Source organism: Dromiciops gliroides, chromosome 6, assembly GCF_019393635.1.
Source record: "Dromiciops gliroides isolate mDroGli1 chromosome 6, mDroGli1.pri, whole genome shotgun sequence".
Lineage (NCBI taxonomy): Eukaryota > Metazoa > Chordata > Mammalia > Microbiotheria > Microbiotheriidae > Dromiciops > Dromiciops gliroides.
Window position 1 is genome coordinate 39,006,289 of NC_057866.1, and position 23,792 is coordinate 39,030,080.

A 23,792-nucleotide genomic window follows, 5' to 3' on the forward strand; every position below is an offset into this window, starting at 1 on the left:
AAAATTCCCTATCATACGCAGATAGACAAAAATTAATATTCATCATGGGCACAAGAGATACAGAAAGAGTATTTTTAGGTTTAAAAAAAGGAGGAGGGAAGATATTAAACTGAAGGCAGCGAGTATTACATTATCCTCTCCTCTCCTCTCCTCTCCTCTCCTCTCCTCTCCTCTCCTCTCCTCTCCTCTCCTCTCCTCTCCTCTCCTCTCCTCTCCTCTCCTCTCCTCTTCTCTTCTCTTCTCTTCTCTTCTCTTCTCTTCTCTTCTCTTCTCTTCTCTTCTCTTCTCTTCTCTCTTACTCCCTCCCTCTCCCTCTTTTTAAGCAATCCCCTTGAATGAGTTCTTTATTACAATTGTCTCTTTCCAATTAAGCTCCCCACCGAGCTGTTGTATCTTTTTACAGCCCCTAACAACTCACACCAGTAACACAATTACCGCCAGATATTTATAACGAGAAATTACTTTTCTATTTTCTCGCAAGGCTCCTTTTAAAAAAAAAAAAGCAAAGCCAGAGGTGGGGGGTGGGGGAGCATGAGGGGGATCATTGGGGGTGGGGGGGCACCGGCGTTGGGTCGCGGCACCGCTAATGAAGAGAGAAGGTCCTTTCTGTTCCCTTTGTGAGTGGTGGGTTGTTGGTCCGTTCAGATGGAAGCTGTGTTGCCGGTGAGGGAGGCTCGGTTTGGCTCTTTGGGTTTGGGGAGAGGAGGAGAATAGGAGTCATTGTTCCCCGTCTGTCGGCTTTGTTGACCAGTTCTCACCCCCTCCCGTTCTTACTTTTTAGAGCACTGAGGCGAGGTAGACAGCGTGTGTCACAGTACAGTGAGGAGGGGGAAGATCTAAAGACCAAAAAAGAAGTTAATCACAATAAGTGGAGTTTGGGGGAAAAAAGTTGGGAGCTCCACTTTAAAAGTCCCAGGAGTGGGGGTGGGAGAGAGAGAGAGAGAGAGAGAGAGAGAGAGAGAGAGAGAGTGTGTGAGAGAGAGAGAGAGAGAGAGAGAGAGAGAGAGGCCAGACGGGAGGGGTGCGGGGAGAGGAGGGGGTGGGGAGAGGGGGCAGCAGCAGCAGTGTTGGGTTCCGATTGCCGGTAGGAAGATTGGGGCCCAAGAGGCTGGGAAGGAAGGAGAAAGAGAAGCCCTGAAGCTGGGCTGAGTTTCCTTAAGGCCTGCGCCTCCCGGCTGATGGGAAGTTAGGCAGTTCCCAAGGCCTAGGCCCTGGCCTGGCTGGTTGGCAACCTCGCCCAGACATCCCCTTCAAAAAGCAAACAGGTATTAACCCCCTTTCCCCTTCCTCCTTCCCTCCCCCCGTCCCTCCCTGCCTTTTCTCCTCTTTCTCTTCCTCCTCTCCCTCAATTCTCCAGCTCCTTTTTTTCTTTCTCTCCTCTATGGATCTTTTTTTTAAAAAAACTCCTTTTTCTCTTTTCTTTTCTCTTGCTTTTTTCTTCTTCCTCTTCTCGTTTCTCCATTTCTTTCCTCCTGTTCCTTTTCATCTTCTGCCTTTCTTTTTCCATATCTTTTTCTTTCACTCTTCCTCCTCCCTTTTCTTCTGCTCTTCTGTTCTCCTTTTCCCTCTTTCTCTTTTCTTCAGCTCACCCCTTCCCTCCTCTCCCTCTATCTTCTCACTTTACTCTTAGTCTTCTTTCTTTCTCCTCTGTTTTCTTGTCTCTAATTTATTTTTTCTCCTCTCTCTTCCTCTTTATCTTGGTTCCCTCGTGGCATTTTAAAATAATTTCTGAGTTTCCAACTCCTTTTTAGAGTCAAGCAAAAGGAGCCTCTTCTTTAGTCCCAAGACTTTTTGTGCATGGGGGGTGGGGAGAGGAGAGAACTTGGGTTTGGGGTTTCATTGCTGTTTGGTTGTTCTGCGAATGCTTCATTGGAACCTTGGGCTTTAGCTTGTCTCTTTGTGAGGTAGACCTTTGAGAACCTGGCTCAATGACACTTTGAAATATACTTGTTTTTTCTTTCCTCTTTGCCTTAGGGGGAAGACTTTAACTAGGGACGTGCAGATGTGTAAGTCCTCACGTTGTAAGAGAGGACAGTCATCCCAGATCTCAGGCAAGTTTGGGGAGGGAAGGAGTCCTTGTTCTGAAGTTTTAAAAACACCAAAAGAAGGTGGGGAGAGGGAAGAAAATAAGTTGCCCATGCAGAAGGCTCCATTGGCAGAAAGACAGACAGAAAGAAAAAGAAAGAAAAACTTAAAGAACAGATGCATGTTGCCATCTGACCAAAGGGTTAAATGCTCTGAGGAATTGTGAAAGACGGGGATAATTTTATTTCTAAGAAAAAAAAAGTGAAGGAGGCAAAATTTGCATGAACTGGAGAGTATATATTGGTGATCTTCATTTGTCACCATGTGGTCATAGCTATAAATTTATTAGTACAGACTATATCTCCCACTCTCTGCAAGACGTATTTCCATTAGCGCTAAGCTAGGCCTACCCTGAACCCTGAAACTCCTGATTAATGCTTGTTTTATTGCCAATAGAGCCCTATAACCGAGCCACGTGGGATCCCGCTGCCTCAAGCCACCATGCAGAACAGTAAGTGTTTCTGGTCTTTCTTTGCGGACCTCGGGAGCCGCCTCAGATTAGGGGATCCAGATTGGAGGAAGCGTAGGAGCCGGGTGGTGGTAACAGAAGTAGAAGACCTGAAGGAGCCTGACCAGACCCGCCCGTGGGCTGCTGGGCCCTGCTGCCGTCTCAGTACAAGCTGGAGACTAGCATTTAGTTTTTTATGGTGGGGGAGTGGGGGGGTCGTTGGTTTGTGGAGTTTTTTTGTTGTTTTATTTGGTTTGGGGTTTTTTGAGGGCGCAATCTCAGCTTCTGTGAAAACAACCCGGGCTGTCAGAAACTGCTGTCCAAGGTTCGCTGAAACTGTTATCCACTAACGAACTAGCCCTAAAACCCAATTGAAAACTGCTTTACTACCGACCGTACCCAGTGGCAAGCTCCAGACTGAGTTGGCCTGGGCGGGTTGGGGCAAGCTTCTCCAGGTTGCAGGAAGAGAGGGGCGTCATAGGGATGCCACACGCGGACTTTCCTCAATCCTCTGTGGTTGGTGTCATCCTGGGGCAATCCTAGGAGATTTGCAAGAGAAGGGAAAGTGGGCATCTCAGACCTCACAGAGGGGTTACGGGGAGCAATGAAAGTGCTCAACTCCCTCAGAGGGACAGTTGGTTCCCCTGCCTCGAGAGGACCAGGAAGAAAGACATACTGCTGGTAGTGGTGACTGACCCTCATGGAAGATCAGGTGAGGGAGTTTTTCTGGTTCTAGAAAAGAAGCCGTTTTCTGTATTTCAGTATGGACCAGTTGGGCACCCAGGCTAGGATTGTCGGGGTCCTAGTATCACCTGTATTAGGCTCCCAGACGTAGAGTAAATTCAGGGAGAGTTCTCCACCCCCAATCTTCTCTTCCTTCGCTTCCAGGCCCTTTTGCTGCGATGGGAAGGAAGTTTGAGGGACCCGGTTTCCCATTGTAAACGCCGGCAAGTGTCTGGCGAGGAGAAGGCAAGCTTGCCAGGAACTGAGCGGCCCTAAATCGGCAGTCAAAACTGCACTCAGTCCACGCTCAGAATAGATCCAGAATGGGATAACCTACGGCTCTAGGTTCAGGACAGCAGAGCTAACGGACGGGAGGGAGAGTTTGAGAACTTGTGGCAAGAGCCCACATTTCTCTACTCTGCCATTGGTCCCACCCTGATCTGTTCTGCCCAAAGTCTTGAACAGGCCTGTGGACTTCCCTAGTAAGTTTCCCTCCAGCTCTGATGTGGGCTATGTGCGGGGGTCCTCGTCCACTCCACCCTCTTCTTTCTTCCCCCTGAGCTCTGAGCCTCCTTTGGTAATGTTTCAAGGCTGTTCAAAGCCCTGGGGAGGGATTTGTAGTTAAGGGACGAGGGGAGTCCCCAGTCCGCAGCAAAGGCCCTGGGAACGCAGAGGATCTGGTGCCTGAGGTTCGGACGGAGCGTGCTGGGGCTTGGGCGGAAGATTGACCCGATCCGGGGAGGCACCTGTGCCTTTGGTCCAGGAAGGCCTCACTTTCTTCCTCCACCCGCTCCTTCCCTCCTCGTTCCTTCCCTCCCTTTCCCTATTCCTGGCTGCTCTTGGCTTTGATGTGGCGAGGGGAGTTTATGTTAATAGCAGATGCCTTCGCACGGCCCCAGTGTGAGCTCTCCCCGCGCCGCTGGGGCCTCCTGGGCGCGACCGGGCGCAGCCCCGACTTGGCCGCGGGGTCGCGGGCGGGCGGACCGGGCTTTGTGCGCCTCGCTCCTGGGTGTGTGCTAGGCGCGGAGCCGCCAAATTGACACCATATGTTTTCCTATTAGATGCCTCGCAATAGAATACAAGGCGCATAATCATCGCCACTGGGAGAGAACTACACTCCTCCCCAGGGAAATGATACAATGATTAAGGCTTAACCTCTTTAGGGGAACTTAGGGCCCGGCTTTCACCGATGCTATTTCCATGCTGGGAAAGGTGCCCTGGCCCCACAACCTTCCCAGGACCCAGCTTGGGAGAGCACCTCGGGCCCAGAGGATCACTTTGGGGGAGACGAAGGGGTGGCCTCGCTTGCAAAAAGTGGCATCTTTCTCTATCTACTTGCTTTGGGTTTCTCTCTCTCTCTCTCTCTCTCTCTCTCTCTCTCTCTCTCTCTCTCTCTTTCTCTCTCTCTCTCTCCCTCCCTCCCTCCCTCTCCTCCCACCTTCCCTTCTTTCTTTTTCTCATGCTACTTCTTCATCTCTCATTTTCAGGGAGAAAAGATGTGATGTACCGGGGACTAAAGTCCCAATATCTAGAGAAGGGTTTAGCGAGGGTACTCCTTAGATAATGAGTGCTGGAAGCAGAGACTAACCAGGGAGGGGGTGGGATAGAAGAGGGACAGCAAAGACAAAATCGAATGTCCCTATCTAGGCCTGGGTTGGGTGTAATATTGCAGTTTGCTCTAGCGCTGGGCCCGACTGGCTCCACGTTCAAACATCCAATCTGCATGTCACTTCGCATCGAGTGAGTGGCTAGCGCACCCCCTCGGTTATGTCCGCGCAGAGCCCGTGGCTACCCTTAGAACGCGGCTCCCCTGGAAGGCGAAACCAGTAGAGTCCCATCTCGTCTGAGTGATATCCAAATAGGGACAGAAAGGGTCGTTTTATCATGGTACTATTTGTCGTGACGATGCAATTTCCAGGAGCGGAGCACTGTCATAAAGTGACAGGTCTGCCACAAGTGCTCCGACTGATCTTTTCAATTAGCCTTCCATGCATGATCCGGAGCGACTTCCGCCTATTTCCAGAAATTAAGCTCAAACTTGACGTGCAGCTAGTTTTATTTTAAAGACAAATGTCAGAGAGGCTCATCATATTTTCCCCCCTCTTCTATATTTAGAGCTTATTTATTGCTAAGAAGCCCAGGCTCCTAGAGTCCATTTATCAGGAGTCTCCAAAGAGAGGAGAGCAGAGGAGAGGAAAGGAGAGAAGAAGAGAGACACTCAGAGCTTTTCCTAAAAGGGTTTCTCTGTAGAGTCGGGGCTCCAGGTTGGAGATTTTAAGGAGGTTGCAAATGCAATTCGCTGTTTTGGGACGCCGAGGGTTTCCTGGGGAATTCGAGCAGGAGATAGGAAGCCACCACATTTCTCGAGATCAGAAAGTGGAGTTGAGGCTACAGAACGGAAAAAGAAGGGGATTTGTGTGTATTATTATTGGGCTGTAAGGGGGCAGTTAAATGGAGGGGGGAGAAGGATGCTTTTCGTGGAAATTTTTTCCTTTTCTTTCCCTTCTTTTTCTCGGTTTGATTCTTTTCTTTCTATCCTCTGCTTTTGGGACAACTGTAACGGTCAGCTAAAGTATCAGCTACAAACTAAGCAATTCCTCAGCCCCTGGACGCCTTTCGGTTCTCGCACCTTTTGGTGGCGGGTTGGAGGAGAGTTAGGGATCTGAATAATTCTGCCCTTGGTCAGTTAGAGTTTTGATTCTGTGTCTTGGCTGCAGTGTAGGAGCTGAGAAGGAATGGTCGCTCGGTGGGTGTAGGTTTGGTGCCCAAGTTGGAGAGAGAAGATGGTAGTCTGGAAAAAATATACTCCTCCCTTCTCCTCTCTTCTCTTTCTCTTCATATTAAAAAAGAAATGTGACCTCCCCTCACATATTTAGAATATTACCTTGAATTTTATTGACTCAAAACTTCTAGACAGAGTGCTTGTAGGGGAGGCTCGGAGGGAAGTTTATTATTTTGTTATTGTTATATGGAGTGCTAAATCTTCAGGAGTCCAGAGATGGGTGAATAGGCCATCTAATCTTGAAATGAGGGAGCACAGCATCTGGAGAATGATCGCCAGGGATACTTAACTGTGCTCGGGGTTTCGAGGGTTGAGGGCGGAGTGAAGTGGGCAGAATGTTCCGACTGGTTCCTTCAGCTGTCTCCGACTTTCTGGGCTGAAAAATACCGGTGATAAACGGGAATTGTCTTCCTGGGTGCCCAGACGAAGCTGCAAGGGGGTTTGATAGAACTGGGATATTTGCTTTTAGATGCATGGCTGTGTTGGATGTGATGGAAGAATGCATTTTTCTGTTGTCCTTGATCAATAGCAGCAACCTGATGGTTGAGGTTGTCATGGATTCGCAGGTAGCTGAGGATGCTATTTTTTGTTGTTTTTTTTCCCCTCTCTCTCTCTCTCTCTCTCTCTCTCTCTCTCTCTCTCTCCTCCTTGTCCTCCTTTCTCCCCTTCCCTGTCCCTATCCCTCTGCCTTTCTCTGCTTTCTTTCTCCTAGGTCACAGTGGAGTGAATCAGCTCGGTGGTGTATTTGTCAATGGGCGGCCACTGCCAGATTCCACCCGCCAGAAGATCGTGGAACTAGCTCACAGCGGGGCCCGGCCGTGTGACATTTCCCGAATTCTGCAGGTGATCCTCGGCTACGCCTCCCCACTTGCTTCCAAAGACCACCGCTCTGAACGCACTCTCTCCATCTTTTACCGTAAAAGCTTTAATTACGGACCCCTGCCCCTACTCCCTGTACCCCGCCCTGCCCCCACCCCCTTTCCTGTCTCCCTCACCCACCCTACCCCGACTACCTTTTCAACCTGGGTCAGCTACATACAATTATTCATCTGCTTAAAAAAGAGACCTTTACTTACTTTTTTAAAAATATAGATATAGATATATAGATATATTCCATCTATTTTCATTTGATTAAATGATTTATTCTCGTTACAGTTAGTGAACTGTAATAAACGGGATTATATAAACTGATATCATTTCAGTTGTTCCCTATACTTAATTCGGATTTCAAGATCCCTGTGTGCCCTTGACTTTACTTATTATTTACGAAATATAGATTTATTAGATTATAAAGACGAAGCTGCTTGGCCCCCGATCCCGTTATCTCTCCTGGGCACGTTCAGTATGGAAACCGCAACCATCAATTTTCAGTTTATTTTCCCTTTTTGCCCATTGACAAACAAACATATTGATTGTAAGCAGACTCAGTCAAAGACGACTAATTTAGTTTTTGTTCATCTTCAGGCAGGGATGAATAGAGTAGTTTTGTTTTTGTTATTTTTTAAGAACCTTTGAACATTGGTTTTTTAAAATTCCAGATGTTTTAAAGTATCACATTTGTAGTGTTTAGGGGCCACAAATGTAATTTTAAGAAAAAAAAACTCTCTAAAGTAAGTTCTCATACCATTGAAGGTATATTTTTGTGTTATAGACCCATGCAGATGCAAAAGTCCAAGTGCTGGACAATCAAAACGTAAGCTTGTCCTTGTTTAATGCATACTTAAACAATTTTATTTTTGTCTTGAAATTATTAATAATGTGGTTTTCTGTCCGCTTCCCCTATGCAGGTATCCAATGGATGTGTGAGTAAGATTCTGGGCAGGTATTACGAGACCGGCTCCATCAGGCCCAGAGCCATAGGAGGTAGCAAACCCAGGGTAGCGACTCCTGAAGTTGTCAGCAAAATAGCCCAGTATAAGCGAGAGTGCCCGTCCATCTTTGCTTGGGAAATCCGAGATAGATTACTGTCGGAGGGGGTCTGTACCAACGACAACATACCCAGCGTAAGTTCACTTACCGAAGCAACCCCTTGGCACTCATTCTTCGGTCTCTCTCTTTCCTTCCCTACCCTTCCCTCCTTCCTCTCTCCCTCCCTCTCTCCCCTCTCCCTTCCTTCTTTTCTCTCTTCCTCCTCTTCCTCTTCCTCCTCTTCCTCCTCCTCCTCCTCTTCCTCCTCCTCCTCCTCCTCCTCCTCCTCCTCCTCCTCCTCCTCCTCCTCCTCTTCTTCTCTTCTTCTTCTTCTTCTTCTTCTTCTTCTTCTTCTTCTTCTTCTTCTTCTTCTTCTTCTTCTTCTTCTTCTCTTTCTTCTTCTTCTCCTCCTCCTCCTCCTTCTCCTCCTCCTCCTCCTCCTTCTTCTCCTCCTCCTTCTCCTCCTCTCCTCCTCCTTCTCCTCCTTCTTCTTCTCCTCCTCCTCCTCCTTCTCCTTCTCCTTCTTCTTCCCGTTCCCCTCCTCCTCCTCCTTCTCTTCCTCCCCTCCCTTTCTTCAACTCTGGACCCCTCCCCTGTTTCTGGGTACCTGGGTCTTTATGAGGCAGATATAGTCTCTTTTGCCCTGTTCTAAAAATGATCGGGGTTTGGGAAGTTCATGTGATTTGTATGCTGCCAGGTAATACGACTGGGGAGCCCAGGAGATAGACAGAGAGTGCAATTTATTTCCTCCACCACCATCAAAGGAAAGGGAAAAGAAAAAAAAATCTCCACTCTTTATTTGACTGGGGAAGGAGTAGGGGAGAATGGTGCTGAACATAGACTGGGAGAGATAGAACTCCAAACCTATGTGCCCAAACTTTTCACAAATTGCCCCCACAATCATTCTTGGGGGGGGGGGGAGAGACACAAACCAACCACCACCACAACAAAAGAAAACCAAAGAAAGTTTAAAATTTGCATTTTTTTCAGAGAATCTTGAAACATGGCAAATTTTGCTAATGCCCTGTAAAATATTAAAGTAGGACCCTCTCTTCTCTGCTTATCTAGGGGCATCCCTGATTGATAGCAATGGTGATGTTCAGTATTAATCTGAGCACTGTCATGGGGTCTAAGGAAGAGGGGCAGAGTAGTGAAAGAACGATATTGTATTTTAAGGCAAAGTGGTGGGGATAGTTATTTTAAACTTTACTCGAGTTTGTGTTGTCGTTTTTTAAAAACACACTTTCATGGGGTCTGCTTTTGGTTGCATTCACAGGTATCATCAATAAACAGAGTTCTACGCAACCTGGCTAGCGAAAAGCAACAGATGGGCGCAGACGGCATGTATGATAAACTAAGAATGCTGAATGGGCAGACAGGAAGCTGGGGCACCCGCCCAGGGTGGTATCCGGGGACTTCTGTACCAGGGCAACCTACACCAGGTAAAGCACACATTCGGAGCTCGCGGTCTCCTTGTATCCAGCCTGGTTCCCTTTCCCTCGATCTCTCCCACTCCGTTTTTGTTTTTGTTTTGTTTTGTTATTATTATTTTTTTTGAGCCGGGCAGAAGGAACTGTCACAAAAAGAAAGCGGATGCCCCTGAGCGGAGCTAAGGCAGGCAAGAAGCCAGGACAGTGCTCGACTCCAGACCTGCTCCTGGCAAAATGGGGCGACTTGGAGCAAAGGGTTGGAAGGCGGGTGCTCACTGAAGACTTGCCTCTAGGGAAAAGGAAGGAGCGGGCTACAGGAGAGGGATGTGTTGGGGTCAGTTTGGGAGGAGGAGTAAGAGAGAGAGAGAGAGAGAGAGAGAGAGAGAGAGAGAGAGAGAGAGAGAGAGAGAGAGAGAGTTCATGTGAGTGTGCGTATAAGAGCCAACCACGTGGTTCTCTATTTAAATTTTCCATTAAAATGCATCGAGAGCCCCTTTGCTGTAGGAGTGTGACAAGTTAACATACTGACAGACTGTGAGGTAAACATAATTGTATCATTTTGCTTTTTACAGTAATTGACAAATTATGTGACTGTGAGTAGGGACCATATGGAAAGATGCGGAGGGAGATGCGGTTTGGGAGTTGCGGGAACTCCAGAGCTAGTGGAGAAGTGAGGAGTGTGAATCTGTTTTCCTTTAGTCAAAAAGAACATCAGTCCCACGCCTTTCAGCCCCAGCCCTATCCCGTTCTTTCATTCCCTTCCCCCCACCCCTCATCCACCCACCCAGTTGCTGCTGTTCTTATACCGCTCTTCCTGGAGAGGAAAAATAGTGGTGGAAAACCACCTGGATCTGAGGATAGATCGCTGGAAGGCCTCTACTAGCCAATTGAAGCCTGACCTTTTGGGAAGAGGAGGGTTTAGTGGAGGCACTGACCTTTGCTGAGTGGGGCAGAGGGGCATCCAGCCCCAGCCCAGGAGAAAAAAGTGGGAGAGGCGCAGATTGCCCGGGTCCCTCTAGTCCTCTCTCCACCCCCACCCCCCTTAGGTGAACTGAGTTAGTTTGGCCAAAAATAGAAAACTGTTTTCTCCCGAAGATTAATCAGGATTTGTTGTCCCTGTGACAGGGAGATAATATGTGGGATAATGGGACGTGGCGTCGCACTCCCGGGAGCATGACTAAGCCCGGGGGGCTCCAGGTCAGGGGAGGCTGGGCTGACCTGAGCTGGCTAGGCAGGGGAGTGGCGCCCTCCGGGGAGCTGGCCAGGCTGGTTGTCCCACAAGCCGCTTTGGGGGTGCCTCCGCCCCCCGAGGGACGCGGAAAGGGAACGAGAAAATCAGTAACAGTATGCGAAATATCTGCTACAAAGGATGCTTCTGTCACTTGGAAGAATTTGTTATGGGAACAATCCTGTCGCTATGTAATTGCTCATTAGAGAGCGTTTTGTTTCTCATTAAGGCGACATGAATAAGCGTCTAGTTGAAGGAGACAGCTGTAGAAATGTTCCACAGGAGACCCCTGGACACGCTGTGGCGCCGCTTGCCAATTAGACGTGTCAGCTTTAAGAGCAGAAGACAATATAGGAAGGACACTGGAAAGATAGGGAGCAAGTTTTCACTTTTTTTTTCGGTCCACCGTCTCTACCCTTTGAGGATTGGAAGGTCTTAAAGATGGGCTAGGGCTCTCAACTCACCCCTAGGAGGGTTGGCAATGCTCACCCGGGTTCCTTCTCCCCCCACCTCCAGCCCGAGATTCGAACCCGTGGGACACCTAGATGCTGCTCGGTCTGGGATGCACGGCCAGGAGAGGCCGCTCTGTTCTAAGGCAGGGGTGTAAGGAGAACGAACAGGAAGGAAAGCAGCTGTCCCCAGAGCTTACAGCTCAGTCCCGCCAGCCATCTCTGTCTGCCTTTAGGTGTTTGGGAGATTTCTCTAACTTCTCCCGTTGTTAAACACCCAAATGACAACCAGCGTCCTGCTTTTCTCTCCCCTCTCCTGTTCTGTCTTGTTCTCTTCTCTTTCCTCTTCTCCTCCCCTTTCCCTCCCTCCCCTTCCCTTTCCTTCCTTGCCCTTCCCTCTTTTCCTCTCCCCTTCCTTCCCTTTCTTTTCCTTCCCTCCACTTCCCTCCTCTCTCCCTCCCTTTCATCTTCCCCTTGTTTCCCCTCCCTTCTCTCTTCGCTTCCCTTCTCCCCTCCCCTTCACTGCTCTTTCCTTTCTTTCCCCGCCCCTTTCCGCCCCTTCTCCCTTGCCTTCCCTTCCTTCCCTTTCCCTTCCTTCCCTTCTCTCCCCGTTCCCTTCTTTTTTGTCTTCTCTTCCTTCTTTTTTCCTCTCTCCCCCATCTGTCTCTCCCCGTACCGTTTCCCTGTCTCTGTAGCCCCCTCGCCCCATCCCTGTCGATCCGTTTTTCCATCTACCATGTTGTCTCCTTCTCTCTGCTTTTCGCTAACCTACTTTCCCCACTCTGGCCCTCTTCAGCTGACAGCACACACCCTCCAACATACCGTCTGACACGCATTCGGGACACACTCAAGGTGTCCACGGACCAGACACACTCACAGAAAGCCGAGTCATGCTTCCTTTCGGGGCAAGTCGCCTCACCTTTTTCTTCCTCCACCCTACCCTGGCATTTGGAAACCCCACGGGACACTACGTCCCCTCCCACTCCCGTGTCTCCACCTCTTCATCGGGAGAGATGCCCTTTACCTAAAAGGGGGAGCTGTAACCTCCCCTTTTGCGTGAATGTACCCTATTTTTCTTCCCTCTCTTACTAGGTTGCCCCCTATTTGTGGGTTGTAAGCTAGTATCCCAGGGGCTTGTTTGTTAGTAGGACTCAGGTTTGGGCCCCCATGTAGAAAACTGGCCTGGGGACTAGGGAGGGCAAGGAAGAGACCCGAAGAACAGTAGACATTTCCTTCCAAGTGAGCTAGGGCTGAAGGGTCACGATTGGACCAAACTCAGAACTGACACGAACGAATTAAAAAAACCAAACAAACAAAAAACATTTATTGAACGTTTACTGTGTGCTAAGACACTGGTCGTAGTAGGGACCAGCCCAGTTTCCTTTCTGACTTCTGGACACCTAGGGAGGAAATGGAGATAGCAGGTGACTCAGTGGTCCTCTCCGGATCCCCAAGAACAGAAAAGATGGGCTGGTGGCGGCAGAAGGAGGGTGGGAGATGAAAGTGGAGGTGAAGAGCAGGAGGTAGAGAGTGGTTTCAGGTGCGTCCACACTTTTCCGCCAACCCGCAAAGTGTGTACGAACCCGCACTGGCGCAGGCGCGGGATCAGGGGCAGCAGCTAGGACTGAACCCCCCCCCCCCCCGGGACCCGCCCAGAAGCGCCTAGGAGGAGGACTCAGATCGGACATCCAGGGGACCAGTTTTGCTTGCTGGTGGAAATGCCTTCACCCCTATCCTTACCCGTCCCCTTCCTGGGCTTCTCCTTCCCTTCCCCCACGCTCTCCCCGCTGCCTGGGCCGGACTACGTTACTGGGTTTTAAGAGTCCATCGCTGCCGCAGCATAAGGCGAGGTTAGGTCTCAGAGGGGGACAAATATGGTTTCAATCTGATAAACGCCATGCGGCAGTGAATAAAATAATGACGACACAGCCTGGCAGAACAAAAAGAGACAAGTCTATCGGGCAGAAATTCTCCAGTGATTTAGCGGTTTCAGGGATCACTGAGGCACTTGTTCTTATCTCCGCCAACCTCCCCCACCCCCCCTCCGACTTTATAATACCGGAGCCCTCGATAGGATTTAGACACTTTCTCTTTCAACAGATGCTGCAATGTTTTGATCCGCGTTCCGTAGCTGAAAGGTGCCGAGATTGGTTTGCTATCTTTTTTTTTTTTTTTGGCTTGTTTTCCTCCTCACTGATTGAGACACTAAGAAACCCAGGGGTGATTCTTCTTCTTCCTCTCCTCCTCCTCCTCCTTCTTCTCCTCCTCCTCCTTCTTCTCCTCCTCCTTTCTTCTTCTTTTTCTCCTCCTCCTCCTCCTTCTCTTCCTTATCTCCTCCTCCTTTTCTTCTTCTCTGCCCCCTCCTCATCTCCTCATTCTTCTTCTTCTTCTTCTTCTTCTTCTTCTTCTTCTTCTTCTTCTTCTTCTCTTCCTCCTCCTTCTCCTCCTTCTCCTCTTCTCTTTTTTTAAATTTCCTTTTCTCCTCTTTCTTTTCATCCTCCTTCTCTTCTTCCTCCAGCTAGATATAGGGATAATAGCAAGCAGAATGCTACCAATGAAGGCTTTTCGTTGGCAGCCTCTGAAGAGTCTTTTAAAGGAAAAGATCTTAATTGTCTGTCACGTTTATAATATTTGGAATTTGAGAGGGAACTTTTAGTTTCCTTTCTGTAAATAGACTTTTAAAAATAGGCTTTTAAAAAAAGTAAAAGAACAGTAAAGAGTAGATATCCCCCCTTCCAAATTCTAAACAATTGTAAAGACTGGAAGTAAAGTGGATTTTAAAGAGATAAGTAAATAATGGAATAGATAAATAGTCTTGGCTTAGGACCTTGGGAAGTGGCAAATGACTGGGAAGGAAAAAAAATCATCCTCCCCAAATGACTTGTTTCCTTGGTGTCACTCCCTCTTCTTTTCTTTAAAAGAGAAAAAAAAAAAGTCTTAAAATTTTCAGTCTCCCAATTTGTCTTCCCTTCTTGCCCCCAGAACAGCTGGATATACATTTAAACTCCAAGTCACTGTAGATGCTGCTCAATCTTAGTCTAACCTTGGTTGGGGAAATGAAGATGGAGATGAAAAAAAAAGAAAGGACAGACAGAGACAGAGAAACAACATGCTCTTTTCCCAGATTCCCTTAAAACCATATTTCAAATTAGGAAAGTAAACGTCAAATAAGGAAAAGGACTTAAGCCTAGCTTAAGAAAGGCTTAAGTCCTAATGAGAGCAAAAAGGCAAAACTTCTTGGAGGGAGCAGTCAGGAAGAGGTGATAAGGAAAGAGACCTCTTTCCCCACTCCACCTCATTCTCTCACAACCCAGATATCAGTTCTTCCTTGCCTTAGATTTGCTTCCAGCTTCCAGTCTTAGGATTTTATGAAGGAATTTGAGGGGAGCACCCCATCCTACTCATCCCAATCAGAATATTCAAGAACTTTTTTCATTTGGGAAAAGGTTGTCTGGAAACTCTGATTCAGAAAGAGGAAATTATGAGGAGGCTAATAGGCTACTTGTAATATTTCTCTTCTGCCCCCTCTCCCCATTTCCTCTTCTCCTCGTTCCTTCCCTCCTCCTTCCTATCCCTTCTCCATTTTTATTTTCCTCTTCTTCCCTTTCCTCTTTCTCTTCTCCTTTCCATAGCCCTCTCCTTTCCTCTAGCACTCTCTCTCTCTCTCTCTCTCTCTCTCTCTCTCTCTCTCTCTCTCTCTCATTCAAAAAACAAGGAGACACTTGAATTCTTCCCCTGAAAACCACTTAAAAAGTCATGCTAACTTTGGGCAGTAAATAAAAACAGACACTTGTATCCTAATGCAGGAGTTGAAGCTTATCTAATCTTAGCCAAGTAGTTCCCTCCACCCCCATCTCTTTTGTTTCTTGCTATAGAGTAAACAGCTCACACTATGGAGATGTTCAGAGAGGTGCTCTATTCACAAGTTTGCCCCCCCCCTCTCTCCCTCTCCCCTCTCTTTCCCCCCTCTCGTATCCCCCCCCTTCGTTTCCCTCCCCCTTCTCTTCCCTTCCTCCTCCTCCCTATAGAAAAGCAAGCCCCCTAAACAGCATTGAGGAGCCCAGCTCAGGGGACAGTGATTAATGATAGTAGAGCAGAGAGGTTAACATACTTCACTGAAAAGTCTGTTGACTGGGCTGCTTGTAACACAATGTGGCCCGCTGCACGCCTCAAGAGAATCCTTTTGTTGTCCCCTCTCATTGTGGCCTCCAAATTCTGCCCACGAAAGTTTGCCAACGCTCCTGCCCCGGGAGTTTAATAGTTTCCCTTACTCCCCGGGCTTTGTGCGCCGGTGAAAAGCAGCCCCGAGCTATTCAAGTGTTGGTGGTCATCTCAATAGATCTCCCGAGGCCCATATGGTGACCAGTGCCGATGAATCCGCCTGTTTAAATGGGGGAGAAAGTTGGGGTTTTAAAACATTTCAGAGCGCCTGAAAAGATCCCACTAGATCCTGTCACAATTCCCCCATCGCTTTGAACACGCAGCCTATTGTCCCCGGTTATAAATGATATTCCTGGAGAAGTCGATTCCCACCCCAGTAGTCCTCTCGGCCCCCGGGCCCCCCAGCCCCTGAGCAGAGGCTGTCCCAAGCAGCAGCCCCAGCCTTCAAGGACTAGGGCTAGGGGGAGGAGGAGGCCTCCTTTAGTGTCCTCGGAGGGGAGCTAGGGACAAAGAAGGAGAAAGCAAAGCAGAGCTGGGGGATGGGGGGTCCTCTCTAGGGAGTCCCCCTCCACCATCCCTACCTTCAGTGTCCATCTTCTCCCTCCCTGTAGTTATCATTAGGTTGAGGGACTTCCCAGGCACCCACAGACAACTAGTCCAAGTACACACACTGTCCACCAGCAAAGGGGAGGGGGGGGGAACAATAATAATAATAAAAAAACTTTCCCTTGTTTAATGATAGAAATTACATTAAAAGTGGTGGAAATGCCCTAATTAAAAATGTACCACTTAAATGACATGCCAAGGGGCTCAGCTGTGGGGTAGCATATTTAGCTAGTTAGTGAACTCTCGACTATTTCTTTTTAAAAATTACACGTTGAAATTTTAAAAGAAATCTTACTTTTCTCTGGTGCAACACATTACAAAGAATGGACAGTCCTTTTATCTAAATATAAAATTCCATTTTCAGCAATTATAGCCTGTTCTTGGTGATGATATAATTACAGCTGTGCTCAGTAATAGGTGTCAAGGCAATACACACTCATACAATAGTTGAATAAAACTAGAGAACAAAGCGAGCACTTCCAAATTCACAACCTTTAAAATGAAATTGACTGTGCAGAATTCAAATAAAAACTAGATAAATATTTTTTAAAAAAGATTACAAGCTTGGTTTGGTTTCTTAATAGCATTTTCTGCAAACCTATCAACATCTAATTGATTAGCTCGGAATTACTGATTATGGATAATCTGAAATGCTGAACGTCACTTATTTTTAATGTAGCCATAGGTAAATAAATTCCACAGGGAAAGAGAGCTTGGTGGTGAGGCATCTGGGCAAAGCTTCTTTAAAAAAAAAAAGATGACTTTCATCTGAAACTACTTTAGTGTCTTTTTTGTTCTACAAAGGAATGGTATTCTTGAGACTGCCTTTCCATTTTGTTCCTCTTGGTTAAAGTGGAAGATGATAAAAGGCCAGGTCATTGAGATCCCCTTCACTGGAGGGGACAGCTTTCTTGGGAATGTTTCAGGGAGCCTGTCAGAAAACCTTGCTGATGGAGTCTGAGGCTGGACCATATGAGCCTTTAGGAATCTGAGTTACTCTGATTTTTTCTTAATGTCCTATTTTTTTTTTTTGGTTGTTGTTGTTCCAGATGGCTGCCAGCAACAGGAAGGAGGGGGGGAGAACACTAATTCCATCAGCTCAAATGGAGAAGATTCAGATGAAGCCCAAATGAGACTTCAGCTGAAGCGAAAACTGCAAAGAAATAGGACATCCTTTACCCAAGAGCAAATTGAGGCTCTGGAGAAAGGTGATAGAGTTTTTCAAAGCAGAAAAATTGTAGATCAAAGGCAGTGACACATTTGAAATACAGAGAACTTAATATAGTCAGGTCCTTTTAGCAGAATAGTTTTTTATCTGAATTTTATTTTTCCCTATATACTGGGAATTCAAAGACTATAAATCTTCCTATAAAAGGATGATTTTGACTATCCTGACTTCTCAGTCTCTGAGTGTCATTTTAATGAAAGTTTAACTTAGTTTTCATGGGGAAAGTCTTTCTAGGTACTTAGTAATAGCATTTCCAAGGACAGTGGTGGGAGGTTGGAGAATGAAGGTGGAGAGGAGAGACTTGAGTTCAAGGTTCAGAACTAGGCTGATTCATCTTGGGCAGCCCTGGAATTGATAATGAAACACTCACTTATTCTTCCAGAGTTTGAAAGAACCCATTACCCAGATGTGTTTGCCAGAGAGAGACTAGCTGCCAAAATAGACCTACCTGAAGCAAGAATACAGGTACACTAGGGATTGGGTAATTAAATGCTTTGTGATCCCCACATTTGGCTTTGCAAAAGACAAAGGCACAGCTAACTACCACTATTTATTTATATAAATTACAATAGACCCAGCTTACCAGCTGCACAGTCCTAAAATCTTTGCTGTCCTGAGAGGTTTCACTGGCTGCAGATAGTGGGGGAGGTGATGGGAAGTGGGGTGAAAGGTGGTGGTTGAAACAGTGAAGGGAGAGGGGGGGGTCAGCTTTTCTTTTTTTTCTCCTTGAATATTTTATATTCATCTCATCCTTCCTGTTTTCAGGTATGGTTTTCTAATCGAAGGGCAAAGTGGAGAAGGGAAGAAAAACTGAGGAACCAGAGAAGGCAGGCTAGCAACACACCCAGTCACATTCCTATCAGCAGTAGTTTCAGCACCAGTGTCTACCAGCCAATCCCACAACCCACCACTCCTGGTAATTTTGAGATGATGCATCTGTTTTTCAGTCAGTCCACCGAGTCTAGGGTGTGACTATCAGAAATGTGGCATTACAGGCCAATTGTTTGTTTGTTTGTTTTTGTTTGTTTGTTTCTTCTGTTCTGCAGTTTCATCCTTCACATCGGGTTCTATGTTGGGTCGGACGGACACAGCCCTAACAAATACATACAGCGCTCTGCCTCCCATGCCCAGCTTCACGATGGCAAACAATCTGCCTATGCAAGTAAGTGGAAGTGTGGTGGTGCTTGTTCAGTAAGTGGCCTAGAAAGAAGAGCGGGGCAATAAGAGACAATGCTCACTCAGGTTATGTCTGGCTGTGCCCCCATCACAAATAAATCATTATGACCTGTGGTGTCATGGAAAGAGTACTGAATTTGGAGCCAGGAGACCTGGTTCCAAAGCTAAGCTGGGCCCCGTCATTTTCTTTATGAGAACCATTTCTTCCTCTCTGAAACGAAGGGATTGGGCTACTCGATCTCCAAAATTCCCTTATTGCTTTAAATCTATGATCTGTGATTTGACTGATCATGTCTTTCAAGAAAACAGTCAACCAATTAAGAGAAAGCAGTCGATCCTATTCTAGTGAATGTTTTCCCACTCCCCTACATTAAAAGAGAAAAACAACTGACTTGGACCAGTCAGACTCATCACAAAGGTCACCCACCATGTTTGTGCTTTGTAGACACAGCCTGAAAGAAGTGGGTGAGACTCAGGAGTGAGTGATGCTTAGGAATTGAGAGATGGCATAACTGGTCACATCACCTCTGTGGGTCTCAGTTTCCTTATCTGTAATGTAAATGAAGGAGTCAAGCTAGATGACCTCCAAAGTCTCCTCCAGCTTGAAATCTGGGACCTTGGGAAAATCATTTACCCTCTCTGGTCCTCAGCTTTTTCATCTGTAAAATGAAAGGAGATGGATTAGTGTAAGGGATCTAAAATGAGGATTTTTTTGGTAGCGCATTATTCGTTGACTTTGTAGGTTATCGTGTAGTTATAAGTGATCTCTTGGGATCAGCATTTAGATTCGAACATTGAGGAATTCTGGGGACATTTGACACCTGTGTTTTATTTAGTAAGGGAGGAAAGAGGTTTCTTTATATTTACATGGCAGAGGTGGTTGAGCTCCCTTCCTTTGTGCATCTTCCCAAAATAGGAGAAACTGAAAGATTTCATTTGAAGTAAAAATGCAGAAATACATTTGCCCTTTTGTAGACTAAGGAAATAGGAGTATGGGATTTGCTTTGACCTGTTAGTACCTTGTCTGGTATTCTAGCCCATGGGGTCAGAAATATGTCTTCCTCCTGGCAGTTCTGTTCTCTACATTTCCATGCATTTGCCCAGATCATCCATTTTGAATAATTAGAGGAGCCGCAGAGAGGGCTCGGACAAGTAAACCTGGGAGCCAGCAGTTCTAGGTGTTCTCAATAACCATCAGCTAGGTGTCCATGGAGTGGATAGAGCGCTAGACCTGCAGTCAGGAAGACCTGAGTTCAAATTTAGATTCAGACATTTACTAGCTATGTGACCTTGGGCAAGTCACTTAACCCTGTTTGCCTCATTTTACTCATCTGTAAAATGAGCTGGAGAAGGAAACGGCAAAGTTCTCTGCCAAGAAAACCCCAAAATGGGGTCACAAAGAGTCAGACATGACTGGAATGACTGAACAACAACAAAAAAGTCCCCATCAGGGGGTTGTTTCCTACAAAATTGTTAGTGTTCTTTTAAATAAGGGCCATGTGTCTCCATAAGGTGTATGCTTCACAGCCTACACAATTATTGGATTGAAGAAATAAAATTGAAGCGACTGTTTTGGGAACATAATCGGAGAATTGTTCAAATATTTATTTTGAATGCATTGGGATATTAATGGCTGGTGGCCCAATTGACACAAATTAGGGGATTAACAAATCGAAGATTGATTTTTACCATCTCTGCCATGAAATTTTCCAGAAGCCAGCTTACCTAGTGGTAATGAGTACTGGTATGTTGCATGCTGGAATGACTGATGAATCCTCCAGGCTTGTTTGTACCTCTGAACCTGACATTAGCAGAATAATTCTCCTGTTTTAATAAAGTCACACTGAATCTTATATAGTTTGACTTGAAGCAGGGTTGCTGGGAGGATAGAAGCTGGGGAGTGGATGATGCATGGGACAGACAGATTTCTGAGAACAAGAAAAGGTGTGATATACACTCAAGGTGTGATTATTATTAATTCTTATTATTCACACATAGAAGCCCTGAGGTGTAGAGTCAGTGCACTTTTTAATTAGTTAGGAATAACTGGCTTTCTTTTCATTAGTGCACTTATTAACCATTATGGAGTATCCACAATGATTTTATTTACACAGCTCCACAAAGATAGACACTCAGTGGTCAGAATACTCAGTGAATTAGTAATTCACCAGAGGAGTTTCTGTTAACTGCTATTTCTTGGGACTTCCTAATGACTAAATTGCCCCCATTGCAATTCCATTGACATTATTCTACTGTTCGAGGAATATTTAATCGGCTGTGATCAGTAATGTCAAGTAAATTCCCTAGTCTTTTTGCAAGCCTTTTGCAGGGGAAAACCCTCACTTTGGGGTGAGATGGAACAAGTTGTTGCTATTATTGGTGGAAGTGGTGGTGTGGGGGCGGGGGAGAGTTTCCCCAGGTTTGAGCGTGTGTTTTTGTGGATAGATGTAAATGACCTGCAAAGCTGATTATTTAGTGTTTTGTAGGGGCAGTGAAAAATTCATTTTTATCATCACAGACGGTTGAAACCTCTGCAGGCTACATATTTTGCTTATATCAATAGGACTCTACATTTCCAAGATAAAACAAAATTATTTAGTTATATCTGCAGAATTCCATATAGCTTAATGCCAAGCATTATGATGCCAAAATAAAGCAATTATCCAGATTTTTCAGTTTTCATTTGGATGTCTGGTGCTTTTATAGCTATTGCAATGGTGAATGGCAATGAAAACACCAGCCATAGATATCAATGCCTGGTACATAGCAGCTGTTCAATGAACATTGGTTGGATTGAAACTCTACTGTATTTCTAGTATTTAAATACTATATGTGAATGCTTCCTTTAATAAACACGATCATCTACTACCAATCTTTCATAGGGTTCCACTGTGTTGAACCAGTGCAAGGAGAAGCAACATAGATTGAGAGTCAGAGAACCCGGATTTGAATTCTGCCCTTGACTAGTTAGCTTGTGTGACTTTGGGCAATTCCTTTCCTTTCATTGGGTTTTAATTTTCTCACCTATAAAAAAAAAAAGATTTGGATGAAGAGACCCTCTAAGGCTCCTTTCAGCTTTAAATCAATAATTCTGATGAAAAACCAGAAATGACACCCACTTTTTAAAAATGGATGCAGTTGCACTACAGGGGCATTTCTCTGTAACTGTCCTTTCCTTTTTCCTGACAGCCCCCTGTCCCCAGCCAGACCTCCTCTTACTCTTGCATGTTGCCCACAAGTCCGTCGGTGAATGGGCGGAGCTATGATACTTACACCCCCCCGCACATGCAGACACACATGAACAGTCAGCCAATGGGCACTTCTGGTACCACTTCAACAGGTGAGTAGTCCCTCCTCATCCCACTGTTTAGTCTTTCAGTTGGAATGACCCTTCTCTTTCTGCTGCTGCCGGGTCCCTCCTCTAGTTAATTCCCAGGCTCAAGTTCATATAGCTTTAGGTAGTAGCTTTTGTTTCTTTTTTCTTTGTCTGGGTTTATTGTAGTCTCTAAACTAAGGCAATACTGAGTTTAACCACCTTGGTCAGGATTGGTCTCTCTTCCCTGTATCTATCTGATACTAAAATAATTGATTAAAATGTAAAAAAAAATCAAAGGACCACTCCTCCAGCAGACTCTGAAGCATAGCTAAGGCTTCTTCTATTTGTTCTCAGAGATTGCTGAATGCATTTCCACGCTCCCTGATCATTTCTGTGCTTCTTTATAAATAAATACTTTTCAAAGGTGGAATGGTACTTATCATGGGGTTTATATTTGGAGAGCCTAGGTGTGAAACACTGTTCTGCTACTTCCCATTTCTGTGACTTTGACCCATAACCTCATCAGTCCTCAGTTCCCTCATCTGTAAAATGAGGGTTGAATTAAACGACCCCTGAAAGGTCTTCTAATTTTGAATCTGTGGCACAGTATGGATGCTTTCCCACGTCACAAATATTTGAAAAGACAAACCACTCTTTCATCCTCTTTTGAAAAATATTAGTTGATTTGTGATACAGGCTTCAAAGATAGTTTGTGTGTATATATATGTGTATGTCTGTATGTATATATATATATATGTATATACATATATGTTTGAAATACTAGAAATCATTGTGGATTTTATATTTTGGAAGATTAAAACAATTCCACATTGGTACATGTCCAACCAAGAAAGTTTATTTCTGTGTATGTGTTTATATGGGTTTTTTTTCCTCTCCCTTTTCAGGCCTCATTTCCCCTGGAGTGTCAGTCCCAGTTCAAGTTCCTGGAAGTGAACCTGATATGTCTCAATACTGGCCACGATTACAGTAAAAAAAAAAAAGAAGAAGAAGAAGAAAGAAAGAAAGAAAGAAAGAAAAAGAAAAGAAAAATGTGTGTTACTTAAGTCAGTGACTATATATGGACAACAGTTGGATGTTTTAGGAGTATTTTATAAAGGAAGGTCACCTGTCAGAAGTGCTTCTGGATTACAACTGTGTTCTGTACCATACCATACCACTTGGAGGAAAAAAAAAGACTTTATCCATGGACCTTTGTGCACAGAAGGCATTATATTAGTTGGAACAAATCTTCATTTTGGTATCCAAACTTTTATTCATTTTGGTGTATTATTTGTAAATGAGCATTTGTATGTTATAATGACAAAGAACAACGTGGACTGGATGGATGTTTCTGATCTGTGTTGGTCATGAAGCTGTTTTAAAAAAAAGGAAGCCATGATCAACGAATTCTGCCACAAATTTAAGAGTTTTTATCAAGATATATCGAATCCTTCTACCAATCTGTTCATAGGTGATGGACTGACATTCCAAGTTTGTATCATTCCATCCCATATAATGAAACCTGGAACAATACGCACTAGACTTTTGTAAGAAAAAAAAAATCTGTTGGGTTCCCAAAGGTTGTTAACAGATGAAGTTTATGTGCAAAAAAAAAAAAAAAGAAAAAAAAAGAAAAAAAGATATGAGAGAACTTCAAAGAAAAGTTGATAGATAAAAAGGTAGATTGTGTCTTCGATATAATCCAATTTGTTTTATGTCAAAATGTAAGTATTTGTCTTCCCTAGAAATCTCCCAGAATGATTTCTATAATAAAGTTAATTTCATTTATATTTGACAAGGATACTCTATAGATGTTTTATACACATTTTCATGCATCCTAAGTTTCTTTTTTGGTCAGCAAAGGTTAATTGTTCTTAGCTAGACTTGTACTGCTGTTCACAGTCCAATCATTTTTGTGCATCTAGAATTCATTCTAATCAATTAAAAGTGCTTGCAAGAGTTTGAAACTTAAGTGTTTTGCAGTTGTTCACAACTACATATCAAAATTAACCATTGTTGATTGTAAAAACCATGCCAAAGCCTTTGTATTTCCTTGATTATACTATTTTCTTTTTAACCTCATAGTGTGCTGGTGCAAATTTTGTTTCCATATTGGGGTAACATATTCTATTGACTATTCTTTTCAAATCAGATTCTATTTTAAATCTGGAAGGCTCTCTGGGAAATAATTCTTAGAGATCCATCCAAACTTGTAAGGAATGCATTAGACAAAGAAACTCAGTTTCATCTGT

At 45.2% G+C, this 23,792-nt stretch overlaps 1 protein-coding gene across 1 annotated transcript; it reads left to right on the forward strand.

The window, feature by feature from the left end:
* Positions 1-1,071: 1,071 nt before the first annotated feature.
* PAX6 (paired box 6) lies at positions 1,072-23,622 on the forward strand. The gene is given in 14 exon segments (XM_043971608.1): positions 1,072-1,265; positions 1,975-2,051; positions 2,482-2,522; positions 2,524-2,536; positions 6,751-6,881; positions 7,690-7,731; positions 7,826-8,041; positions 9,223-9,388; positions 16,870-17,028; positions 17,431-17,513; positions 17,814-17,964; positions 18,095-18,210; positions 21,414-21,564; positions 22,446-23,622. Coding segments are annotated over 13 exon segments (1,404 nt in total). The 5' UTR covers positions 1,072-1,265; positions 1,975-2,002; the 3' UTR covers positions 22,532-23,622.
* The last annotated feature ends 170 nt before the right edge of the window (positions 23,623-23,792 follow it).